This window comes from Pelmatolapia mariae, linkage group LG17, assembly GCF_036321145.2.
Source record: "Pelmatolapia mariae isolate MD_Pm_ZW linkage group LG17, Pm_UMD_F_2, whole genome shotgun sequence".
Taxonomy (NCBI): domain Eukaryota; kingdom Metazoa; phylum Chordata; class Actinopteri; order Cichliformes; family Cichlidae; genus Pelmatolapia; species Pelmatolapia mariae.
The window spans coordinates 7699170-7719048 of record NC_086242.1 but is presented as its reverse complement, the minus strand read 5'-3'; the positions used below and the strand labels follow the sequence as shown (position 1 = coordinate 7719048).

Genomic DNA, 19879 nt, shown 5'->3' with positions numbered 1-19879 from the left:
AGGAACTGTCTAGTTGACTGAATGAAACAAGTTGCTGGTGTGAGAAAATGTGTGAGTGTGGCGTCAGCATGAAATTGTGCACGCGTGTGTGTGTGTGTTTGTGTGTGTGTGCATCTGTGTACAAGAGTGACCTTTTTCAAAATCACTGACAACAGATATAGACAGCTCTACAAATCAATAAGGTAAATTAGCGTTGAAAAGTGGAAATGAGAGGAAGTTAAAATTAGCTGTCTGTGTAACCCACTATCCAGGCTGACGTGGCTTTCAAATAATAACTAGCCTCTGAATTTTCTTGTGTCAACAGCATTATGGATCCAGTGTAGAAAAGCCAATTTGTCATTGTACCACATAACCTTGGGATATACTTGTGGTGTATTTGTACAGTTTCATGCATCACATACTCGAAAACAGGCAAATGGCCTACAGATGAAACAATGCTCCTTGAGATCTGCCTCTGTTGTGTTTCTCTCGCGTCTATGTGACGCTTCAGCTTCCCGGGGACCCGCTTGTCCAGACTTTAAGATTCCAATGACAGGCCCAAGGATTGCGTTGGCAAATCAAACACACTTTGTGCAACAGAGGAAATCTTCTTTTCGGGGGAGCATGTATTATGGATGGACTTAAGAGATTAGACAGGGAGCTGCTTTACCTGCAGTGGACGCTGCTTGTCCTGACTCTTTGGAGATTTCAGGCCACTGCCTGGCTGCTGCAAGAGTAATTGCCTCGCTGCTTGTAGAGCCTGGGAAGAAAAAAACACAAGACAAAAGACGGTGTTAAAAAAGAGAAAGAAATAGAGAGAGAGAGAAAGAAAGGTGCAGAGGAAAATAAACTATTAGATTTCCTAAAGCTGACAGTAGAGATAATTCAAATTTTCGCGGATGAAAACAGTCATCTCTGAGCGAAAGGCCTGTCAAATATCACCTCTTTCATTGTGACGTGGTTAACACTATGATATGTTTTAGTAACAATTCACAGAGCTGTGAACAAGGATAAATACAGTTTGTCTAAAGCACCCCTGAAGAAGAGGGTGGGGAAGAGGGTGAGGCGGTGGGCAGGAGAAAAAAAAAAGGCAGAGTAGAATTGACCTGTCTAGTGTGTGCTCAACTGAAATACCCACTTCTCTCTGCAAATTACTGCCACATTTGCATATTCATAATATCAATTTGAAGTAGAGGCAGCACCATGTGAAGTGTCCCTGGGAGCTGTAATTAAAGTTGACAAAATCAACATCAGATTACATTTAGAGTGAATTAACTAGCAGCCCAGGTTTTACACTATGCATTAAGGGTGCTTATGCGCAGCGGATGGGTGATAGATAGAAAGATGAATAGATCGGTAGAGGACGAGAGGCCTTTCCCTGCCTGATGAAATTAGTTTGCAGCTGTTTACACATGACATGAAAAATTAGAAAAATCTTATTTGTAAATTGCGAAATTTGTCATCAACACCCTTTGATGTGTTTGCCATACAACGATATGATAGGAATCAGAGAGACTGCTGGGATATGGCGTAATTTATTTCTCTAGGGTTTGATGGGATTACAGACACCCACCCCCCGCCTGCTTGTGTGCGCTGAATGCGTGCGACGAGCAAGCACCAGCTTCACAGGTAACGGCGGCAGCTGGGCTAGCAGCTTCACTCAAATTCTTCAAGAGCAGATGGATGAAAGAGTCTGGCAGAAAAGAACATTGTGCACAGCTGCTGCTACTACTGCTGCTGCTCCACACAAGCGTGTACCTTGTATTGTTCAGGCCCATGAGCATCAAGTGGGAGTGGAGAGGGGAACGGGGGGGGGGGGCACATGCACACAACACAACAACTTCACAGGTGTTTGGCTTTTTTGATGAAAAAAGAAGGGGACGAGGAGGAGGAGAAGCAAGAAATGGAGGGGGGGGATGGAGGGGTAAAACTCAGATGGAGAGTGACACTTCCTCAGGAATCAGGGATGCTCATTTTATTTTCCAGCGCTTGCCAGTATCCATGACAACAGCTGCCTTGACAGGGCGTGCATATGGCGCAGCTCTGCCAGCTGGTGGGAACAATGTTTGAACTAGTACATTGAGATCCTGAGCAAACAGGAGGAGAAGGCAGGAGAGAGAGAGGAAAAAAAAGTTGCCCCATCTTAACCCCTTTGGGAATGCAGACAACCCCCTCGATCAATTATGAAAAGACAGAACTGGAGGGAGGGGGGGTGATTGTAAAGGTGGAGGTGGTGCTGGTGTGGGGGTTCTGTCTGGCTGCTCAGGAGGAGCCAGGCTTTCTGGACTGAAGTAAACAAACACATTACACTGGCACTGGGTCCTAACTGCATTGATCTGTCTCCTTGGTAAGATGAGACTAGTTGCCATTGCTTTGTGTGTGTGTGTGTGTGTGTGTGTGTGTGTGTGTGTGTGTGTGTGTGTGTGTGTGTGTGCGTGTGTGCATGTGACATCTGTAAACTGAGCCTTGGCCTTTCTTAGGAACACACACTAGAATACACATTAACACCTGCAGCAAGCAGGCACAGACAGCCACATAAAGTTTTGTTGACAAACTGGATGTGAAATCAAACACTGCTTGACTCTCTTTTTCCTGAAAGACAACACAAATTCTCTGAATGCAGCCAATCACATCGCTAATTAAAAACACAGGGCCTAATTAATCTCGCCATGATTGGTGAATCAAAGTAATTATCAGGCTTATTGAGTCCTGCACACAGTAGTTAGAGGGAAGGCTGCTTGATGAGTGCAGCTCAAGGTATCTGTCAGGGGGAAATGTTTATCCGTGTGCGAATCAATAATGACTCGCTGTGTTATACCCAAAGTCAAGAGAGCCACTCAATATATTTCACACGGTCACGAGTACAAAGAAAGAGATGTTTTTAACTGCGCTTCCAATATCCACGCCGAGTAAATACCGAGGGAGGTGCAGGCGTGAGAGGTGACGCATGGGGGTGAAGCGGAGAGATCAACTACACCAGGCTTATTAGAAAAGAAGTCTGCTCAGACTGCATAAAGAGTCCCTCTCCAAACATAACACAGACCTTATCAACACCGGCCAAACTTTTCCAGAGTGGTTTGTCATGTCTCAAACTGTCTGTCACCTCTTCCGTGGAAGTGGGGTTAGCTATTTTTCAGAGAGCCTGTGATGGTGTGGAAGGCAAGGGAGGAATAAAAGTCCCGTCCCCTCACATTCGCTGGCTCTGAGTATTCTGCCATTACAGTAAAAAGCACCAATTTGTGCCACCCACTTCCCACTCCACAGAGATGGTAAAGCTGAAGCCCATCTCAAAGCACAAAAAAGCACCAAATGCCAAGGAAAGTCATCAAAAGTTTGCTGAAGAGCTGCTGGAGCGGACAAAAACACAGACGAGTACAGACGCACCGTCTATTTAACCTGGGTTGCTATGCACAAAAAAATGACATCCCCAGTCTATTAATGCACACATTGTATAAACAGCACAATGTGACACATTCTTCAGAATGAGAGCGCTAGCCAGACAGAGAGAGAGAGAGGCAGAGAGAGAGAGAGCCAGGGCCTGCTATATAAATAACAAGGCACTCAGAGGCATATTTGATGTTGATATCCATCACTGAGGTTGGAAAAAAAATAAGGAGGAGGGAAAATAACACAGAGCAACCGAGACCGCGACACGGGGATCCTTATGAAAATAAGATTCAGCCCAAATGGATCTGGTGTAATTGGTTTCAGATAGTGAGGTCAGGAGAAAGGCGATACAGGCAACTATTATGCGAAATGAACAGAGAAACAAGAATGTTTACACAGGCATTCCTCTTCTACATTAATAGGCATGCAGAGATCACCGGCGAGGAAGAAAAGGAGAGAGTGAGAAGGGGCTGACAGAAGGAAGGCGAGAGAGAGAAAACTGAAAATAAAAAACCCCATCCATTCACCCCTCACCTACAACTACCCCCCCGCCCCTAGTCTCCTAGCTCTATACAGAACTACAGTTCTATACAGAACTGGGTAATAAGCTACAGCCATCATAGCACACCTTTGTAAGGAGCATGCAAAGATCTTAAACAAGCATGAAATACATTAGGAGGCCCTGGAATACTGGGCCAAACCATTGCGAATCTCCAGATTGCTTATTGCATGTGGTGGTGGGAGAAGGGTGGGGAGTGGGAACAAAAAAAAAGTCATCCACTAAGAATGCCACTTTTTCAAATCCACCTGGAGACTGCACGATACGCAGCCATGACATTGGAATTGGATATATTTGAAGGGCTGTGACATTGTGTTTGGACAGTGTAGATCACTTCCTGGCTCCAGTCACATAGGGAGTTGTTGTTATTAGGGGGATATAGCCAATATTGGAATGATGACACAGGGATGAAATAAGCTAGCCTCAACAGGTACTTATTTACAGCGCCCAAGCCTTGACAGGATGTTTGCATGTTCCAGACAGTAGCTGTAAATAGTTGTTGATCAGTACGAAACAGGATTGCATCATAATAACACAGCCTTTCTGTGGTGTGCGGAACAGATGTTATGTGCGTATGCATGTGTGTGTATGTGTGTGTGTGTTGTAGGGAGTAAAAGGGCTGCTGTTCAACACTCGACTGTCGGCCAGAACAACTCCAGTTACGCTGACAGCTTTGACAACTCTCACACATACACTCTTGATGCATACGCACACACAGTACTGCACCAGCAGGCTTATCTATCTGCTTTCAGGGAACACATACACAAGAGCGAGGTGGGGGTGGGTGTGGGGAGGGGGTGTGTGTGCAGAAAAAGAAAAAGTATGACTCTTTATCAAGCTAGAGGGAGTCACATGCCATGGAAAACAAGGCACAAACAGTTTAAGCTGAACAAACAAACATGGCTGATTGGACTGAGGCTGCTGGCCCGCTGGCGGGGAAGATATGCGCTGACACTCCATACCAAAATATTTACACCCTATCTCCTTATATAAGTGGATTCAGGGCAGATGGATGGATGGATATGGATTTGGAGGGGCTGGCTGGAGAGGATAGACAAATGAGAGGAGAAGGGAAACAGGATAAGATGTCCCATACAATGTTGGAATGCAAAAGTGGGGCCCGGAGTTTGTGAAAACAAGCAAAGTGCGACCAGAGAACAGCACAGGGTTTCCATGCAAGAACAGGCATAGCTTTGAGATTACAGAAACCCTTTTGAAGTTGAAGCTGAATTAAACTGAGCGTGAGTTTATTCAGACGGGCCACAAAATCAAGCTCAGCTGCAGTCCTGGAAGCTCATTGTAATGCAGGGACTGCTGAAGATCCCATCAGCTAATTCAAGTGCTATCCCCACATCAATTAATGGATCAGCTGATACTGTTTCCAGCATACAGTTGTTCCACATCTGCAAGCCACTTTGCAATCCACTTCCCTTTCGTTTCAGCATGTCCGTTGTCACTGATGCCAGCTCTGCTCTGCTACTTACCACCTGTCTTTTCTTGCATGTTCATTTAGTGGCAAAGAGGGCCCAGAACAGACACAAAGAGGTTCTTTTGACCACAGAAGCTATGGCCGATAAATCAAAGCAAAGGCAACAAGGCAACAATAATTCCACAAGCAAGGGTGAGAACACTGTGAAACTTTCTCTACCACATTAATGCATTTGCTATCAATTTTAAGCCTGGTGTGTGTAAGATCACAGTACACAGATGCTGCTGATACCACTCGCCTTAAGTAACTCAGTCACAGGAGTTGAAAGACTCTCTTCATAAAAGGTCAGAATTGATGTCGGTGCCTCGGTGCGTCAACCATAGCTCCAGATCCTGTTCTCTTATCACCTCCACAAAAAGCCCAAACAGAGCAAAACACACAGCTGGTTTTAGTCAACTCTGCCTGGTTGAGTGGTTGGATAGAAACTAAAAAATGATGACTTCTTTTGACTGCAGATAGCAGCATGCAGAGTTAATGCAGGTGTTTGGATCTGCAAACTGCATTTTTAAAAAGTTATAGAAACCTATGGGTGAAATCTTAGAAAGAAAGAGTAGAGAAAAGGGGAAGAATGGAGAAAGTAAGAATTTGGAAAGTATGTAGGAGTAATGAGCATTTTAATGTATGAGCCAATAAATCAACAGTCTGAAGTGAAAAAGGGACCGGGAGAGAGAAAGGGAGGGAGAGGTCCATGGAGAATCTGCTTGGGCCTCAGGACAGAGGTAAAGCTATCCAGCAGAACAATGGGCTTCTGTGTCCCACTCTGCTACCTCTATCTCAATATTTTCAGCAACTTCAGCTTCCTCTGTCTACATACAGCGGTATTTAGCCGAAAATAGAAATTAGATCGGTTTGTTGTGTTACTTATGTCTAAAACCTATATTGACTGCTTGTACTGTTCATTTCCTTATCGTCTATTTGCTGCACTTTGAATTCAAGTCAAACTCCTTTCTCTCTCGCCTCCCTCCGCCCGCTCATATCACATTGTTCATTTCTTCTTCTCATCTTTTCTTTCTCCACCCTCTCTCACCTCTTGTTTATTGATTCTCTAGATTAAGAATTCTTAGGATAGAGGATTGTAACACACAAGCATCAAATTATTTTTGGGTGTGCTTATTTGCCTTTCCCTTGCATCTATTTGGCCTGTGTCTGTAGACAATTATGCCTACCCAGCCCCAGACTCAGGTGCTAATAATGAAGGACAAATAGAATCGTATGTGTAAACTTCTCCCACTGATGAAAATTTATATTAACTTTCTACCACAGTAAACAGAGCTGCATAGCTACACCGTCCCGGGAGGATTGACGAGATGAATTTGCTCACTCCTACCCCAGGAAGAAGGCTCGCACTGGAGCGACGAGCGCGAACGGTAGGAGGGGCGCGGGGGTGTCTAAAGCTCCATTGTGTAACCTCACGCTTATTTTTCCACTAACAAAGACAAAACGCGGGTCTGTTTTGCCCATCACAGATAAAGTGTGCGTGTTTATGTCTGAAAGTTGAAGAGTGCATATGCACCGATGTGTCTGCTGAGACACTCTGAGGCCCGTGCCAGCAATAACAAGAGAGCACAGCCTGCTGTCGCTCACTGCAACCACTAACAGTCGCTAACATCCTACCTCCTGCTGGTGTCACTGTAGATATTCTGTGCAAATACAATGGTGTATCTGTTCTAGCAAGGGACGGCAGTAGCTTTTCTACTTTCAGACTATAGATCTTTTTTTTTTACTTGAACCATAAAAGTCATCACAATAAGCATAGCTGCTCCTCCACTTTATAATTTCTTACTTTCGCCAAATCAAATAGAGATAATAACTGCTTCTATCCATCGTCTCAGTGCACCTCTTCCATGCTTCATCACCATTGAAACACAATTTACCCACACAATGTACCTGCTTTCCTTGTGCTGTTTCTCAGCCGGTGGCTTGTCTTTAGTGTGACCTGTGCTGTACCACTCCATTTAGATAAGATGACAGCAGGACCATTCAGCAAAGGTCTTTATCTACTGCTGTTCCAAGGGAAGTCCTTTAGAGCCTGACAACAGCAAACCTACACAATACACTATCACAAAGAGCAAGAAAAATAGAGACAGACACAGAGAGGAGAAACTGGGAACGTATTTGTGTGAGTTGAGCAAGACAGAGGTGTGTGTGTTTGAGAATGACACAATTTGTGTGAGGTCAAATCTTCTCTTTGCAAAAGCAAGCCTGGAATTAGCTATAGCTTATATTCTCTGTTTCTCTCACCGCATTAACATTGCAAAACACCATGTTCATATACTGTCATAGAAAGATCAGGAACAAATTAGAGGTCACAGCAAATCAATAAAAAGTTGTTACGAGTGACCCTTTTTATCTTGTGAAGAAACATTTCAATTGGTCTCTTCCAGGATGGCAATGTCTCTATACAAGGGATCACTTAGAGGTTTGAGAAGAATGAAAATAATATGAATCATATGCTATTGGCCTTGTGGTCATTACATCTCAGCACCACCACCATCAAAAACATCAAATGAGGTGAATATCATTTGGAAGAATGGAGTTCCAGAGGCTTGGTGAATCTATGCCAAGTTGCTTTGAAGCTGTTCTGGCTTTAAGATGCTTTTTCCTTTAATTTGTCACCCGTCTCTACATGGAATAGCTCTTTTTGCGCCTGATTTCATTCTCAGGTGATTATGGCTCGTCTACTGTTCACAGTTCCCGGCAAGTAGAGTTCACGCAGCTGGATGAATAACTGATATGTAATGTGGCATTCAGGCCAGCCATAGTTCATTTGGAAAAGGTGCTGAGCTGGGTGAAAAAAAACTGGAACTATGGGAAAAAAAGACCCCAATTGCTTAGACCCAGTTTCTTAAAAGTAGTATGCTGATTATCCAGAACATGTTGTATATACATTATATTAAAAATAGAAGTATTTGCCTTTTGCTTACTGTAGCTATTAAGGAAGCAAAAGCACTTTCTTTTATATAAATAAATAAACAACCAGAGGTGATTAGTAAATTATCAGCACCCTGCAAAATGCAGACACCAGAAAGGATCAGCGTGTTGACACAAATGTGTGAGTCTGTGCACTGTACATAAGATGCGTGTACACAAACAAAGTCCAGGAGCATAAGAGTAAATAAAAGGTTAGGTAAACCCCAGCACACCTCAGCTGGAGCATCCCTGGTAGGTAAACTGCATTTAAGTGCATTCCTCTCCCATTATACCACTGATAAAAATACCAAGTCAAAGCTCACACAAAACAATCATTAGGGAAAACAGGAAAGCTACTGAGTAGCAGTGCCCTACACCCTTCATGCCAAGGAAAACTCATTTAAATTGGGGTGATATCATTTAGAATCCTCAGTATTTGTTTGTGAGTGTGCATAAGCAACTCAAGCCTTAAGTGCATCTGTATAAGACCCCCGTCTTGGGGGCTCTGCTGTTGCAGGTCAATAGTATAAGTGTCTGTCTGTCTCATCCTGCAGAGCTCAGGTTAAGTGTCGAGTCTAAGTGTTGCTCTCTCCTGGCGTCGTCGAAAGAGAGCACCCTGACCTTAGTAAATGAACTCACCTCACCCACACATACGGCAAATTTTCCAGGCAATTCAAGCAATTATTCTGTGTATAGATAGCAATCACAAAACAGCATATAAATTACTATGCGTGTGTGGCCTTAGATAATCCGTTGCAATGATTTTTACATGCTCTTTTTTGCCCAACCGAATTCAATCCAATTTTCCTTCCACTAAAGCAAAGGAGCACAGACTTTTAATAGCCATTTGTACACGTTTATGTGACTACTTGGTCTTGCCATTAGCCCCCTGTCTCCTCATCCAGGCTTGCTCTCCATTGAGGGCAATGTATCTTTCAGTGAATGCCTCACTTCCCCGAAAGATCAGCTCAATAAATAGCCACTGCATCTGCCTGTGGAAGGGCAATGGATCACCTTCACTTCCCCTGTTCTTTCTCTCAATCTCTTTTCTTATGTAACACCTATCTTGTCCTGCGCTCCTTCTCCTCCTCTCTTTCTTTCCTCCGATCTGCATTGTACCTCGGCGGTTGCCTTGTGAATATTCCAATTACAGCAATGTGTGTTTGACCTTTAAGTGAGCAGCAGAAGATATAGTTATCTGCCTTCCACTCAGACACCCAGCGTCTATCAATCAGTAATCCACCCTCCAGCCCCCACCACCCTCACTAGAACAGGCTACTAGACTCAGCTGGGTCTGGAGAAATGTGTGTGTGTGTGTGCACCAGTGTGTGTGTGTGTGTGTGTGTGTGTGTGTGTGAAAACTGAGAAAGAGATGGAGAGAGGGAGCTATCATGGGCACAAACTGTGACAGGGGTGAGGTAGACAAAGAGGCTTGGAAAGCTTTACTGATAAAAAAAAATGTAAAAAAAAATGCATAAGGTTTGTGCTTGAGTACATAAATGTATACCACACAAACAGACTCACACAAGAAAGAAAGAAAGAGATGTTAAACACTTTTTTTCTTTAATCTGCCAACAGCCTGACTGGGCCTTACTTCCATAAACAAAGACTTTTCCAGCATCCTATATCACGCTTCTAAGAACAAGCAAGCGTGAGCAGAATCATACTTCTTTAGTTTCATTCTTGTGCCCACCCTTTTTCCAAAAGGCTAATCTACATCTTTCATTGAATCAAGAATGGAAATTCACAAGAAATGCTTCTTTTTCAATTTCATGCTGAAGTAGCTCAAGTTAGTGGATGTAATTTCTCCTAACAAGAAAATTTATCACTCTGTCGCACTCTTAGTCTGGTGACTATGTGAGAACAGGGCCTCCGTTTTGCTTTTCTTTTTTTTCCCCCTCTCTGGGCTTTGATAAATGTGCCAAAAGCATGATCATTCCCTTCATAGCACTCCATACAAGGACAGAACAATTACAGTGCGTATTAAATAAATAAAACCTATGGCTGAAATTTGTATGAAAGATAAATGACATAATTTAAGACTTTGATAAAAACGTTACAAAATTAAGTAAGGGCTAAGCCAATGGGCGAATGTTTTTTTTTTTATACAAATGGTAGAGACCTCAACTTCTGAGTCTAAATTATGCGATACTCTGTGAAAAAAAGAAAAGAAAGTTCCAGTTATTTTCTGAGGAATTTTCTCCTCACACACTTAAAACCTGTGCCAACAAAGAAGTATTTCCTTGCTGTGACAGAAATTCTGGCGAGGACTAACGATGCAAGAAAAACTCCTACAAATCCATTTGAAGTTTTTGTGCAAATTAGGATTATCGGGTTCACGCTGAATTGGATGATGAAGTCCAAACAGGTGAAAAGGAATGCACGAAGAATAGTATCGCAGAAACAATACCACGCATGGCCAAGCCACCAGGCTAATGTATATTTATCATGTAAACTTCTGATAAATGCATATGCAGAAACAATCAAATCTCTGGCTTTCCATTGGAAGATTTCGCACTACAGACTCAAGCGTGAAACCAATATCAGCTTAGTGTCTACTCAAGCTTGAAGTGCTGCGCCTAGCCCACAAAGCATGTTCTGCATATGCTCATGGGCGTCATTTTTATTAGGGTGGAACAAGCAGCTTTCCACTGCTATCACTGATCAATTCGTGTGAGTTAAGTCCCCAGTGTGGGTAAATAAGCAGTGGTTAGTTCTTGATGAGGAATGGCAGGCTGTCTGAGCATGAACACAGGCTGGAGAAAGGTGGGCCTGTCTATCTCTACTGAAATGGATTCCCAGCGTGACTTCTATTATTAACCTCTGTGCATCTTATTCTCTGTATTTACCCAAAAATGATACATTTTAAGTAGCCTCTTCTTACTGAATTTATAATTGTTACATTTGTCTTAATGTAAAAATACAGCAAGCCTGGCATTATTATTATTATGTTGTAAATGATACAGATAGCACTCCACCTTGACTGCAAAAGTAAGGACCTGACCTTGGCTGATACACTTTTAAAACCCACCAGCTTCAGCTCTAAAGCCTGCAGTGAAGAGAGCCAAAGCCAGCGCTAAGTGACATGTCAGTTTGTCTGTTTGGAGCTTTCAAATTCCCCACGGCCTGAGCTTATTTACTGCATTTGTATGAAAAGCTGTGAAGAGGAGAGGGCTGAGAGCCCGGCTGGCTCTCTTACATATGTATACAGTGTTTGGAGGCAATGTGTAAAGACCATCTCCCTCTCCCCTTTTAGAGTGTAGTGTTACAACTACAAACAACTTGGGAGAAGGATAGAGCCATTTATATATTCAAAAATGGGTCAGGGATGGAGGTAATCGGAGCAGCAGGGAGTGTTAACAAGTGCAACAACAAAAAAAAAAAAAAAAAAAAAGAGAAAAAACTGATGATACCTGGAATCTGCACAGATTGGGGCGCTTTAGAGAACAAGAGCACCGGTGACATTAAAGATGCTGCTTCTTCTTACTAGTCATCTTCTTAACCAGATTTGAAGTCATTTTAATATTAGTTAGAGGAAGGGAGGGGGTGATACACAACAAACCATCGGGCATGCGTTTCAGAGTCTGATTTGTTACTATTCATGACTAAAGCAGAGAGGAACTGTAATACTAGACATGCTTGTTAAATTCACAACACTCCAAAGCTGCCTTCTAGCAAATCCTGTCTTTTGGTTGTCAGCTTAAGACACCCCAGCATATGCATATGTAGGATTTTTAAGCTCTGTTAAATGGATAGCGGTGTCGTGGCCTATCAAATGACTATAAGCCACTTGCCTTTTTTGGGGGGGGGAAGGGAACCATTTCCAGAAAATGCAGTCAGCAATGCGATACGTCGTATGCATCGGAAAGCACCCCCCTGACACACATGCACACACACACGTTTTCTTCATCCTCCTCTTAACTCCACATTAGAAGAAAACAGAGGCATTTAAATGTATATATTCAGGCTGTGTGTGGCACTAACACTCCACTCACCATATTAATGACTGGTACGCAGTTTAAGCTGACGACAGGGGAGTGGCAATAAACAATGACAGAATGCTCGTTTTCGATTGTGAGGCCGCGAAAGATGATACACTATTCAACACCGAGCCAGTTTGCAAATAAATTATTGTGAAGGGTATTGAGCTGAAAGAATTGCTCAGTCCCCTCAGAGTATGCCACAGTGTGTGTGTGTGTGTGTGTGTGTGTGTCTGTGCGTGTGTGTGTATACGTGTGGCTGTTTATGTGTTTGTGTCTGCGTGAGTGGACTTATAGATCCAGTGCCATTTATTTCCCTGAGTTGGACCAGGGCAGTTAGGGAGGCGTAAAAGGAAATGAGTTGTGAAGTGGCCATTGATCCTGGCCTGCACGAGGTTAGCTAGAGACTGGAGGACTATTGGCCACAGTGTGTGCTGCTGAATGACTGCCTCTTATTTACACGGAGGAGGTTAACGCTGGCTTAGTCATTTATCACTGAGCTACTGCACTATATAAGAAAAAAAGAAAAGAGAAAAAAGTGTGTCAGGTCAAACATAAGGCCTAATCTAAGCTGAATGAACTAGATTCCATTTAATGTATTCCTATATAATTGCATGGTAATGTCTTTTCTTTCTTTTTATATTTCAGTTAGTCAAAAGAATATCATTATTTACAACTGTAGTAATTTGGATCAAGAGAACTGGGTTTGTTCAGGGCAATCTGCATACATGCAAACCATAAAGTGCACAGAACGCAGCATGGAAGAAGGAATTATTGTGGAAGTGGGTTGTAAAGTGGCTTGCATCAGCTTAACTAAATTGTGGGATCTGTCAGTTGGATGACTTGAAAGGTATCATCTGAGCCATCATTTGATTTGAGCCAGCGCTGAAATCAGTTGATCTGACATGAATGCTGCAGAGTTCGAACTAACTCTTTTCTTGATTCTTTTTTTTAGCAGAAAATAAACAGTTAGACTAAAGTCAACTTTTAGCGGTGAACCATATAAACGCAAGCCTGCACGTGCACACACAGAGCAGGATCTGTTTTCTTCTTCTTGTGCCACCTTTAACCCGTATACTCATCTGACCTTACTGCAACTGCTTGAGGATAAGATGCCCGTAAGTGTTTATTTCCAGCAGATTTCCACTATCTCTCTTCATCCTCTCTTCTCAATTCCTCCATCGCTTGCTTTCCCCACTCTCTTACTGTCCCTTTCTCCTCGTCTCTCTTTCAAGCTTTGCAGCTTGACATTTCGCCATGCTCTCAAGGGACACCCGCACGAAATGGAGTTACTGGGAGAGCGCCACTGTAAATTCCAGAAGGCCACATGTAATGTGTCTTAAACATAGATGGACAGGCCAGGTTTCTGCGAGCTGAAGAATAAGAAGGAGGGGGGAAAGGCAGAGAACGGGAGACAGAGGGAGAGTTGGAGGAAGAGGTGGTGTCTAGATAGATAATAGAATAATACTGTGTTTTGTCTGGGGAAGCGTGAGCAAACAGCAGCTATGCTGTCATTCACATCCTATATCTTTAGTGTCATCGCAAAGGGGGAAACTACAGGCCTATATGTCACAGGCCTGTATGTACTATTCTGTGGGGACTGTCTGCTGATAGCCAGGCTTGAAATAAAAAGAAGGATGACTTTCATTGTAAATAAGTCAGACACAAGGATTGCCAGAGAAGAACTGCCTTTTCGCTGAAAGGGGAAATAATTTTACAAAGACATATAGTACACGCTGCTTTCCTAATGCTTCTCCTGCCTTTACAGAAAAACCTTATCTTCACACAGACGATGATGGTTAACAAAAGGCTCCTTTATGAAATCGTTCATATTTCAGTGGAGGTCTTTCTCCTGTCCTGAGAGGTGATTGATGCATCAGGCCAGGGCCAGTGTCTTATTTACACAGTTGAGTGGGGCAATCTCAGGCCTGAAAGATAAACCTAATGAGCTTCTTTGTGTAAGGGTGCAAATGAGAGACACCATCCTCCCCTCCCTCCTTCCCTATTCCATCCAAAGGGACAGTCTGGGTGATTAGGCCTTTAAATTATGCTCAAGGGCAAAGCCCAGATTTGCATCTTAGGTATGTGTGTGTTTGTCTGTGTGTGTGTGCGTGTGTATGTGTGTGTCTCTCTTGCTTCTCAAATACAGTACAAGGAGACAGACAGAGAGGCAGGTGAAGGGCATAGAGAGAAAGATGCTCGAGGCTTGTTTATGGGAAGGGATGGTAGGGGAAGACTGTGTGTCAGTACCCAGTTTATACTAAACAACAAACTTGAGTTGTTATAAGAGGAAGATGAGCTCATATGTCTGTCAAATAAGAGCGAGCACACACACACCCACACCCACACACACACCTACACACACACACACACACACACACACACACACACACACACACACACACATTGTCATTTTGTCCTTTGTCTGTGGGGTAACTTTCTCCCTAATGACTTTCATTTTGGGGAGAATTTAATTTGCCCCTAAACCCTAAATACTACCCATCACTTGCTGTCAGATTTCTCATCCCTTCCATTTCCTCCAGCTAAACAGCTAGGAAGGCAGGTTAATTGCTGTCACTCTCAAGTTGGACCACTGCCTAGCTCTTGTGTAGCGACAGGGGTAGCCTAGAAGTAAGATGGCACCTTGGCGCACTTATTGTAATTTATGTCAAAATGCTGCACTCATTTAAATGGGGTTGGATAGTTTGCATTTTGCTGCATCATGTGCCTCAGGAAAACGGTAAAACGCATACCTAACCAGTTTACCAACATGTAGAACTCTGCCTCTGTCAGCCATAAGTGGCACCTTTTGCACAAAATAAATATTTGGCCAGCAAGCAAGCAGAAAGCACATTGCATGCAAAAATGAAAATATAATTAATTTAAAAAAATCACAGGAGCAGGTTTATGAAAATACAAAAATATGAAGCCAGCATTTTCTAATTATACTGGATTTTAATGAGTGAAGTCTTTAGACTAGTAGCAGATTGTAGTGGTTGTTCATACAGCTGTCTTTGGTTACAGTGGCTGACCCAACCATAATACATTAGCCTTCCATGCCTCCATCTTGCTCTGAATATCAATACATTTCCTACTGTAGGAACTCAGCCCATTTAAAGGAGGGCAGCAGTTCTGAGCATTGGCTCATCAATCCCACTGATAACCCTGGCAGGATTAAGTCTACAGAACACTGTAATCAACTAACAGGCTCATTATAGGGCATTATGTTACAGACCCAAAGATCGATGCATGGCTTCCATGTACATACTTGGCAGCATATACTATTAAAACATAAAGCTAACTCCGGTCAATGACAAATAGATTGCTACTATGAGCTCAGCACATTTTTTTTGCTCTACAAGAGAGCTTTTATAGTGATCATTTTGCATAGCAATTAGAGCTGTGTAACATTCATCATTTGCCCTGATACATATCTGCAGCTGGCAAATTGCAATCAGATACAGTGGGTATCTAATCTGTGATCTCAAATCAAATTAGGTCTATTTAGACAACCTTGGGAACGGGGTGATGAAACCCTGACAGAAATTAGGGACTGGAAATTTAATTGTGACAATGGTTATTATTCAGATAGCTGGATAACGAAATGTGTGGCTTTTACACTGAACACAATGACCTGCATAAAAATGAAACACATTCAAATTTGTAAAAGACATTCACTTTATCTTAAATGAAATAATAGTGGATTATTATTAAAGCAAAATCTCAACTTTTGAAATCTGGATGTGGAAAAACTGTGTGCGTTACTTCATCTTGATCTTATAGACTTTGGCCAAATCTAAGGTGTCGAGACCTGAAGATGCTGCTTTTCTAATTATAGCTGCAGGTGGTATTTTGGAGCTGCTAGGTAATGGCAGAACCCATAGGGACAGTGGAGAATTCATCAGTGCTTATTATTAATCATCCCCCCAGCAGCGTGATGAGAGGCTGCAGCTTCTATACCCACTGGACCACTCAATGTCATTCCAAATGTGGGTGGAAAATTACATTCAACTGCATTCCTTCAAAATGGACTCGGAGCAAACGTGGATAGAATTTTTTTTAAGCTGCACTGAAGTGTAAAAAAAGTGCAAGCATATATGGATGCATGTATATATGGCCACACAGGGTCCATGCTGCACATACACCTGTCAATATCACATCCGTCAGACACACAAAAGCAGCAGTGCTCAGTGCTAACAGATGTATATATAAAAATTTTTTTTTTTTAAAAATCTAACCTCATCCTTTTGTTGAACTGTGCTTGCAGTGTGAGCACACCACAGGAAGTGTGTGAAGTTAACAGCACAGGGCCCCTGTTTTAAAAAGCCTCCAGAGACCTGTTAGCCGGACTGCTCATTTCAATGTGTCTCTCTCTGGGTTGGGAGAAGGCTCGGGCTGGCCTCTTTACGAGGCGCATACTGTCATACCCCCCCCAACCCCAACCGCACACCATCACAGCTCTCAGCCGTATGTCCATCTCACAGACTTAACTAGACACCTTATGCTTACATTGCTTTTTTTCCACCTCTCAGTGCTGTGGCCTTTTTAAAATTTTTAACAGCACTTTTTTTCATTTTCACTGACAGACACACTTTTATCCATTCTTTTCAATTACATTTTGAGTACACAGTCTAATATCTCTAAATCTACTGCTCAGATTGCAATTTTAATAAAATAAAACATATAACATGAAATGTAAAGCAATTCAAAGTTTTCTCAGGGATCACCTTTATCTTAGGATTTCTCTCCTGATGGGAATGGTCTCTTCCATAATGACAGTGCTCTGTTTCAAAGGACACTAGGACTCACTGTGTGGTTTGAGTATGAATCTGATGTGAATCACATGCTACGGCCTTCAAACCCACTCGATCTCAACCCGATTAAACACCTCTGAGAGATTTGAGATGGACATGTCAGACAGTGCTCTTCACCACCATCATCAAAACACAGAAAAGGGAATATCTTTTTAAAAAAATGGCGTTCCATCACTCCAGTAGAGTTTCAGAAACTTGAAGAATCTACGTCAAGGTGCCTTAGAGGTGTTCTGGTCACACATGGGCGCTCAACACCTTACTAGGGCACTGTGTTGGTTTTTCCATTAATTTGTCACCTATCTTGAAATACCTTTTTTTAAAGGGAAAAAAAAAAAAAAGAGAGAGAATTACCGAAATCTACCCAACATCTTCAAATGCACGAGTGATGCCTGAGAGAAGGAGAGGTCTGACCCCAATCATACGTGTGTGTGTAGGAAGAGTGGCAGAGTGGTGATAAAGCAGGAGGATGAGGCCACAGTGCTATAATGCAGCTGAAGCCACCAGCAGGGGTGAATAGGGTTGTGGAAGATGGGTGTTTGGATGGTATGGGGCTTATGGGGAACAGAAGAGGTGATGGTGGACTGGGGGTGGGGGGGTGCTCCAGGACAAGCTTTATTTTGCTACACTGAATAGCCCGTATACACACATGCAGAAACTCATCGGCACGTATTGTTCCGCCCTCGCCAAATTGACCACAGGGCTTCAGCTGCCACCAAAAAAAAGAAGAAAAGAAAAATTCACATAAATACAAATACACACTTGCATGAAAATTTCACCATTAGCCCAAAGGACAGCACGCATCATTACAAAACCCGCGGTGTTGTCCTCCATCTACCCCAGAGCATGGCCCTCTGACCTAATCTCCCACTGCTCTTTTGGCAAACTGTCAAAGCCATCATTCACCGTGAAAAGACACGAGAGACACTTGACTCCTTTACTCTGCTGGCGACTGACTTTCACAACTCCTGCCCCCCAACCGCTCCACCACCCTCCCCCCGCACCCTGCAGTTAATTCACCCTCAACTTGCTGTGACTGAGATGAATAGCAGCGGTACAATGAAACATGTGTTGGCAGGGAGAAAAAAAAAGAAGAAGCAGGCACCAAATATTTGATGCCTCTAAGAAGCGCCATTTAATAAAATCGATACAATAAATAACTAAACAGGGGAAAAACTATAAAAAGTATATCTAAAGTATTTGCTAGTTGAAGGGAAGTGAAGATCGGAGACTGCAAGCTAAAAATCAAAAGCGTCCCGGTCAAAGGTTTCTCTCCTGCTGGTGGGTCTGTGGTTAGAGTGTCTGCATCTGTGTGAGAGCCTCCAACTAGTGGCGAGTTAGGAGGCCCTCTGGTGGATACAGCGCAGCCATGCCATACACACCCATGCATATGCGCGCAGATACACACTCTCCCTGTCCAAACTGGTCCGTTTGATGCTCCAACACACTCTCTCTTTCTCTGTCCTCTCTCCTTCTGTCATGCACTTTTTCTCTGTCTCACACACACGCACTGCATTTCTCACATGGCCTCACAGGGCAGCAACAACCCCCAATATATTCCCAAATTCAAATGCTAGTGGAAAAAAACTAAGCAAAACATGAAATAAAAAAAATAACAGCTGAATTTCTAAACTAAAACATTAGCAGCAAAACACTCTGAGCATCATCTGGAGGCAGCAGCTTCAAGCAGAGCACGCTGTCAGCACAACAAACTGCCGAGAACATTTACCAACAACCTAAACAGCCTCTTATATAAACAATGTGTTTTCCACATGCCTAAAAAACAACAACGCCACACACACACACATACACAAAACAACATAATTCATTGTGCCTCCTGCCTATGTAGAACACCCCAGCGCTGCCTGAGAAGAGAGCACAGCAGAGCGGAGAGGGAGAGCGAGGGGGAAACGGAGTGTGTGAGGGAGAGAGAGCGGCAGAGAGAGAGAGAGAGAGACGAGACGGGGAGAAACACAACTTACCTGCTGTTGTTGCAGATGCAGCAGCTCGACTGTGCTTACTTCGCTGCTTGTGTCACCAGCGCTTGATCTCCCATCTCTACTGCCAGCCTCTAATTGGCTGCTGCTTAGGGTGCTCATTCCATTTTGACTCATTGAACTGTTGCTTATTGTCTCTGTGGCCGACTCCTGCATCATCATGATTTAAAACCTAGAAGTGATTAAGAGGCACCGGTTAGGGCTCTTCTTGTTACAATTCCCCCCTTTTTTTTTCCCTCCTATTTTTTTTTTACGCTTCCATTATCAAGCCCTCAGTCCCCCTCTGCAAATTAAAGCATTTAAAGAAGAGGGAGGGGGGGAAAAGGAGAAAGGGGGGATGCAGGAGGAGCAATTATGCATTCATTGTGTAAATGAAGCAATACAAAGAGATGCATGTCCTGGTGCTTTCTGAAATGGGAAGAATATCTAAATGTGGTTTTAAAGCCACTAAAATTTGGCTGTAAATCAGAGCACCTGCATTGCTTTATTAGTATTTGCATTATTAAAAACACATAATACACTGGTAGGAATTAAAGGCAAAAATTATATATATAAATAAATAAAATATGGGATTCTTAAATAACATGTGCTTAATTCTTAATATCTCCATTGCACTTTGAGGACGGCCAGGCACCACGGACAGAAAATACAGAAGCGAGGGCACTCTTAAAATATTTGCCGTCTGGAAGCTGTCCGATTTTTCATGTGTTTCGCATCTGAATGAAGTTGCCTAATGACGCAAGGCTAATCATGCAAAATTAAAATTT

At 42.9% G+C, this 19879-nt stretch overlaps 1 protein-coding gene across 10 annotated transcripts in view; it reads right to left on the bottom strand.

Moving 5' to 3' along the window:
* foxp2 (forkhead box P2) overlaps positions 1-19879 on the bottom strand; it is a 102873-nt gene that overhangs the window by 40977 nt on the left and 42017 nt on the right. For 8 of the 10 annotated variants that reach the window (XM_063500702.1, XM_063500696.1, XM_063500694.1 and 5 more), the window contains 2 exons: positions 19098-19284; positions 650-739 (listed from right to left, as the gene is read on the bottom strand). In XM_063500702.1, the coding sequence (XP_063356772.1) occupies positions 650-739; positions 19098-19274 (267 nt within the window). In that variant the 5' untranslated portion in view covers positions 19275-19284. The remainder of the gene's footprint in view (positions 1-649; positions 740-19097; positions 19285-19879) is intronic. The other 2 variants (XM_063500703.1, XM_063500704.1) reach the window with 1 other exon arrangement.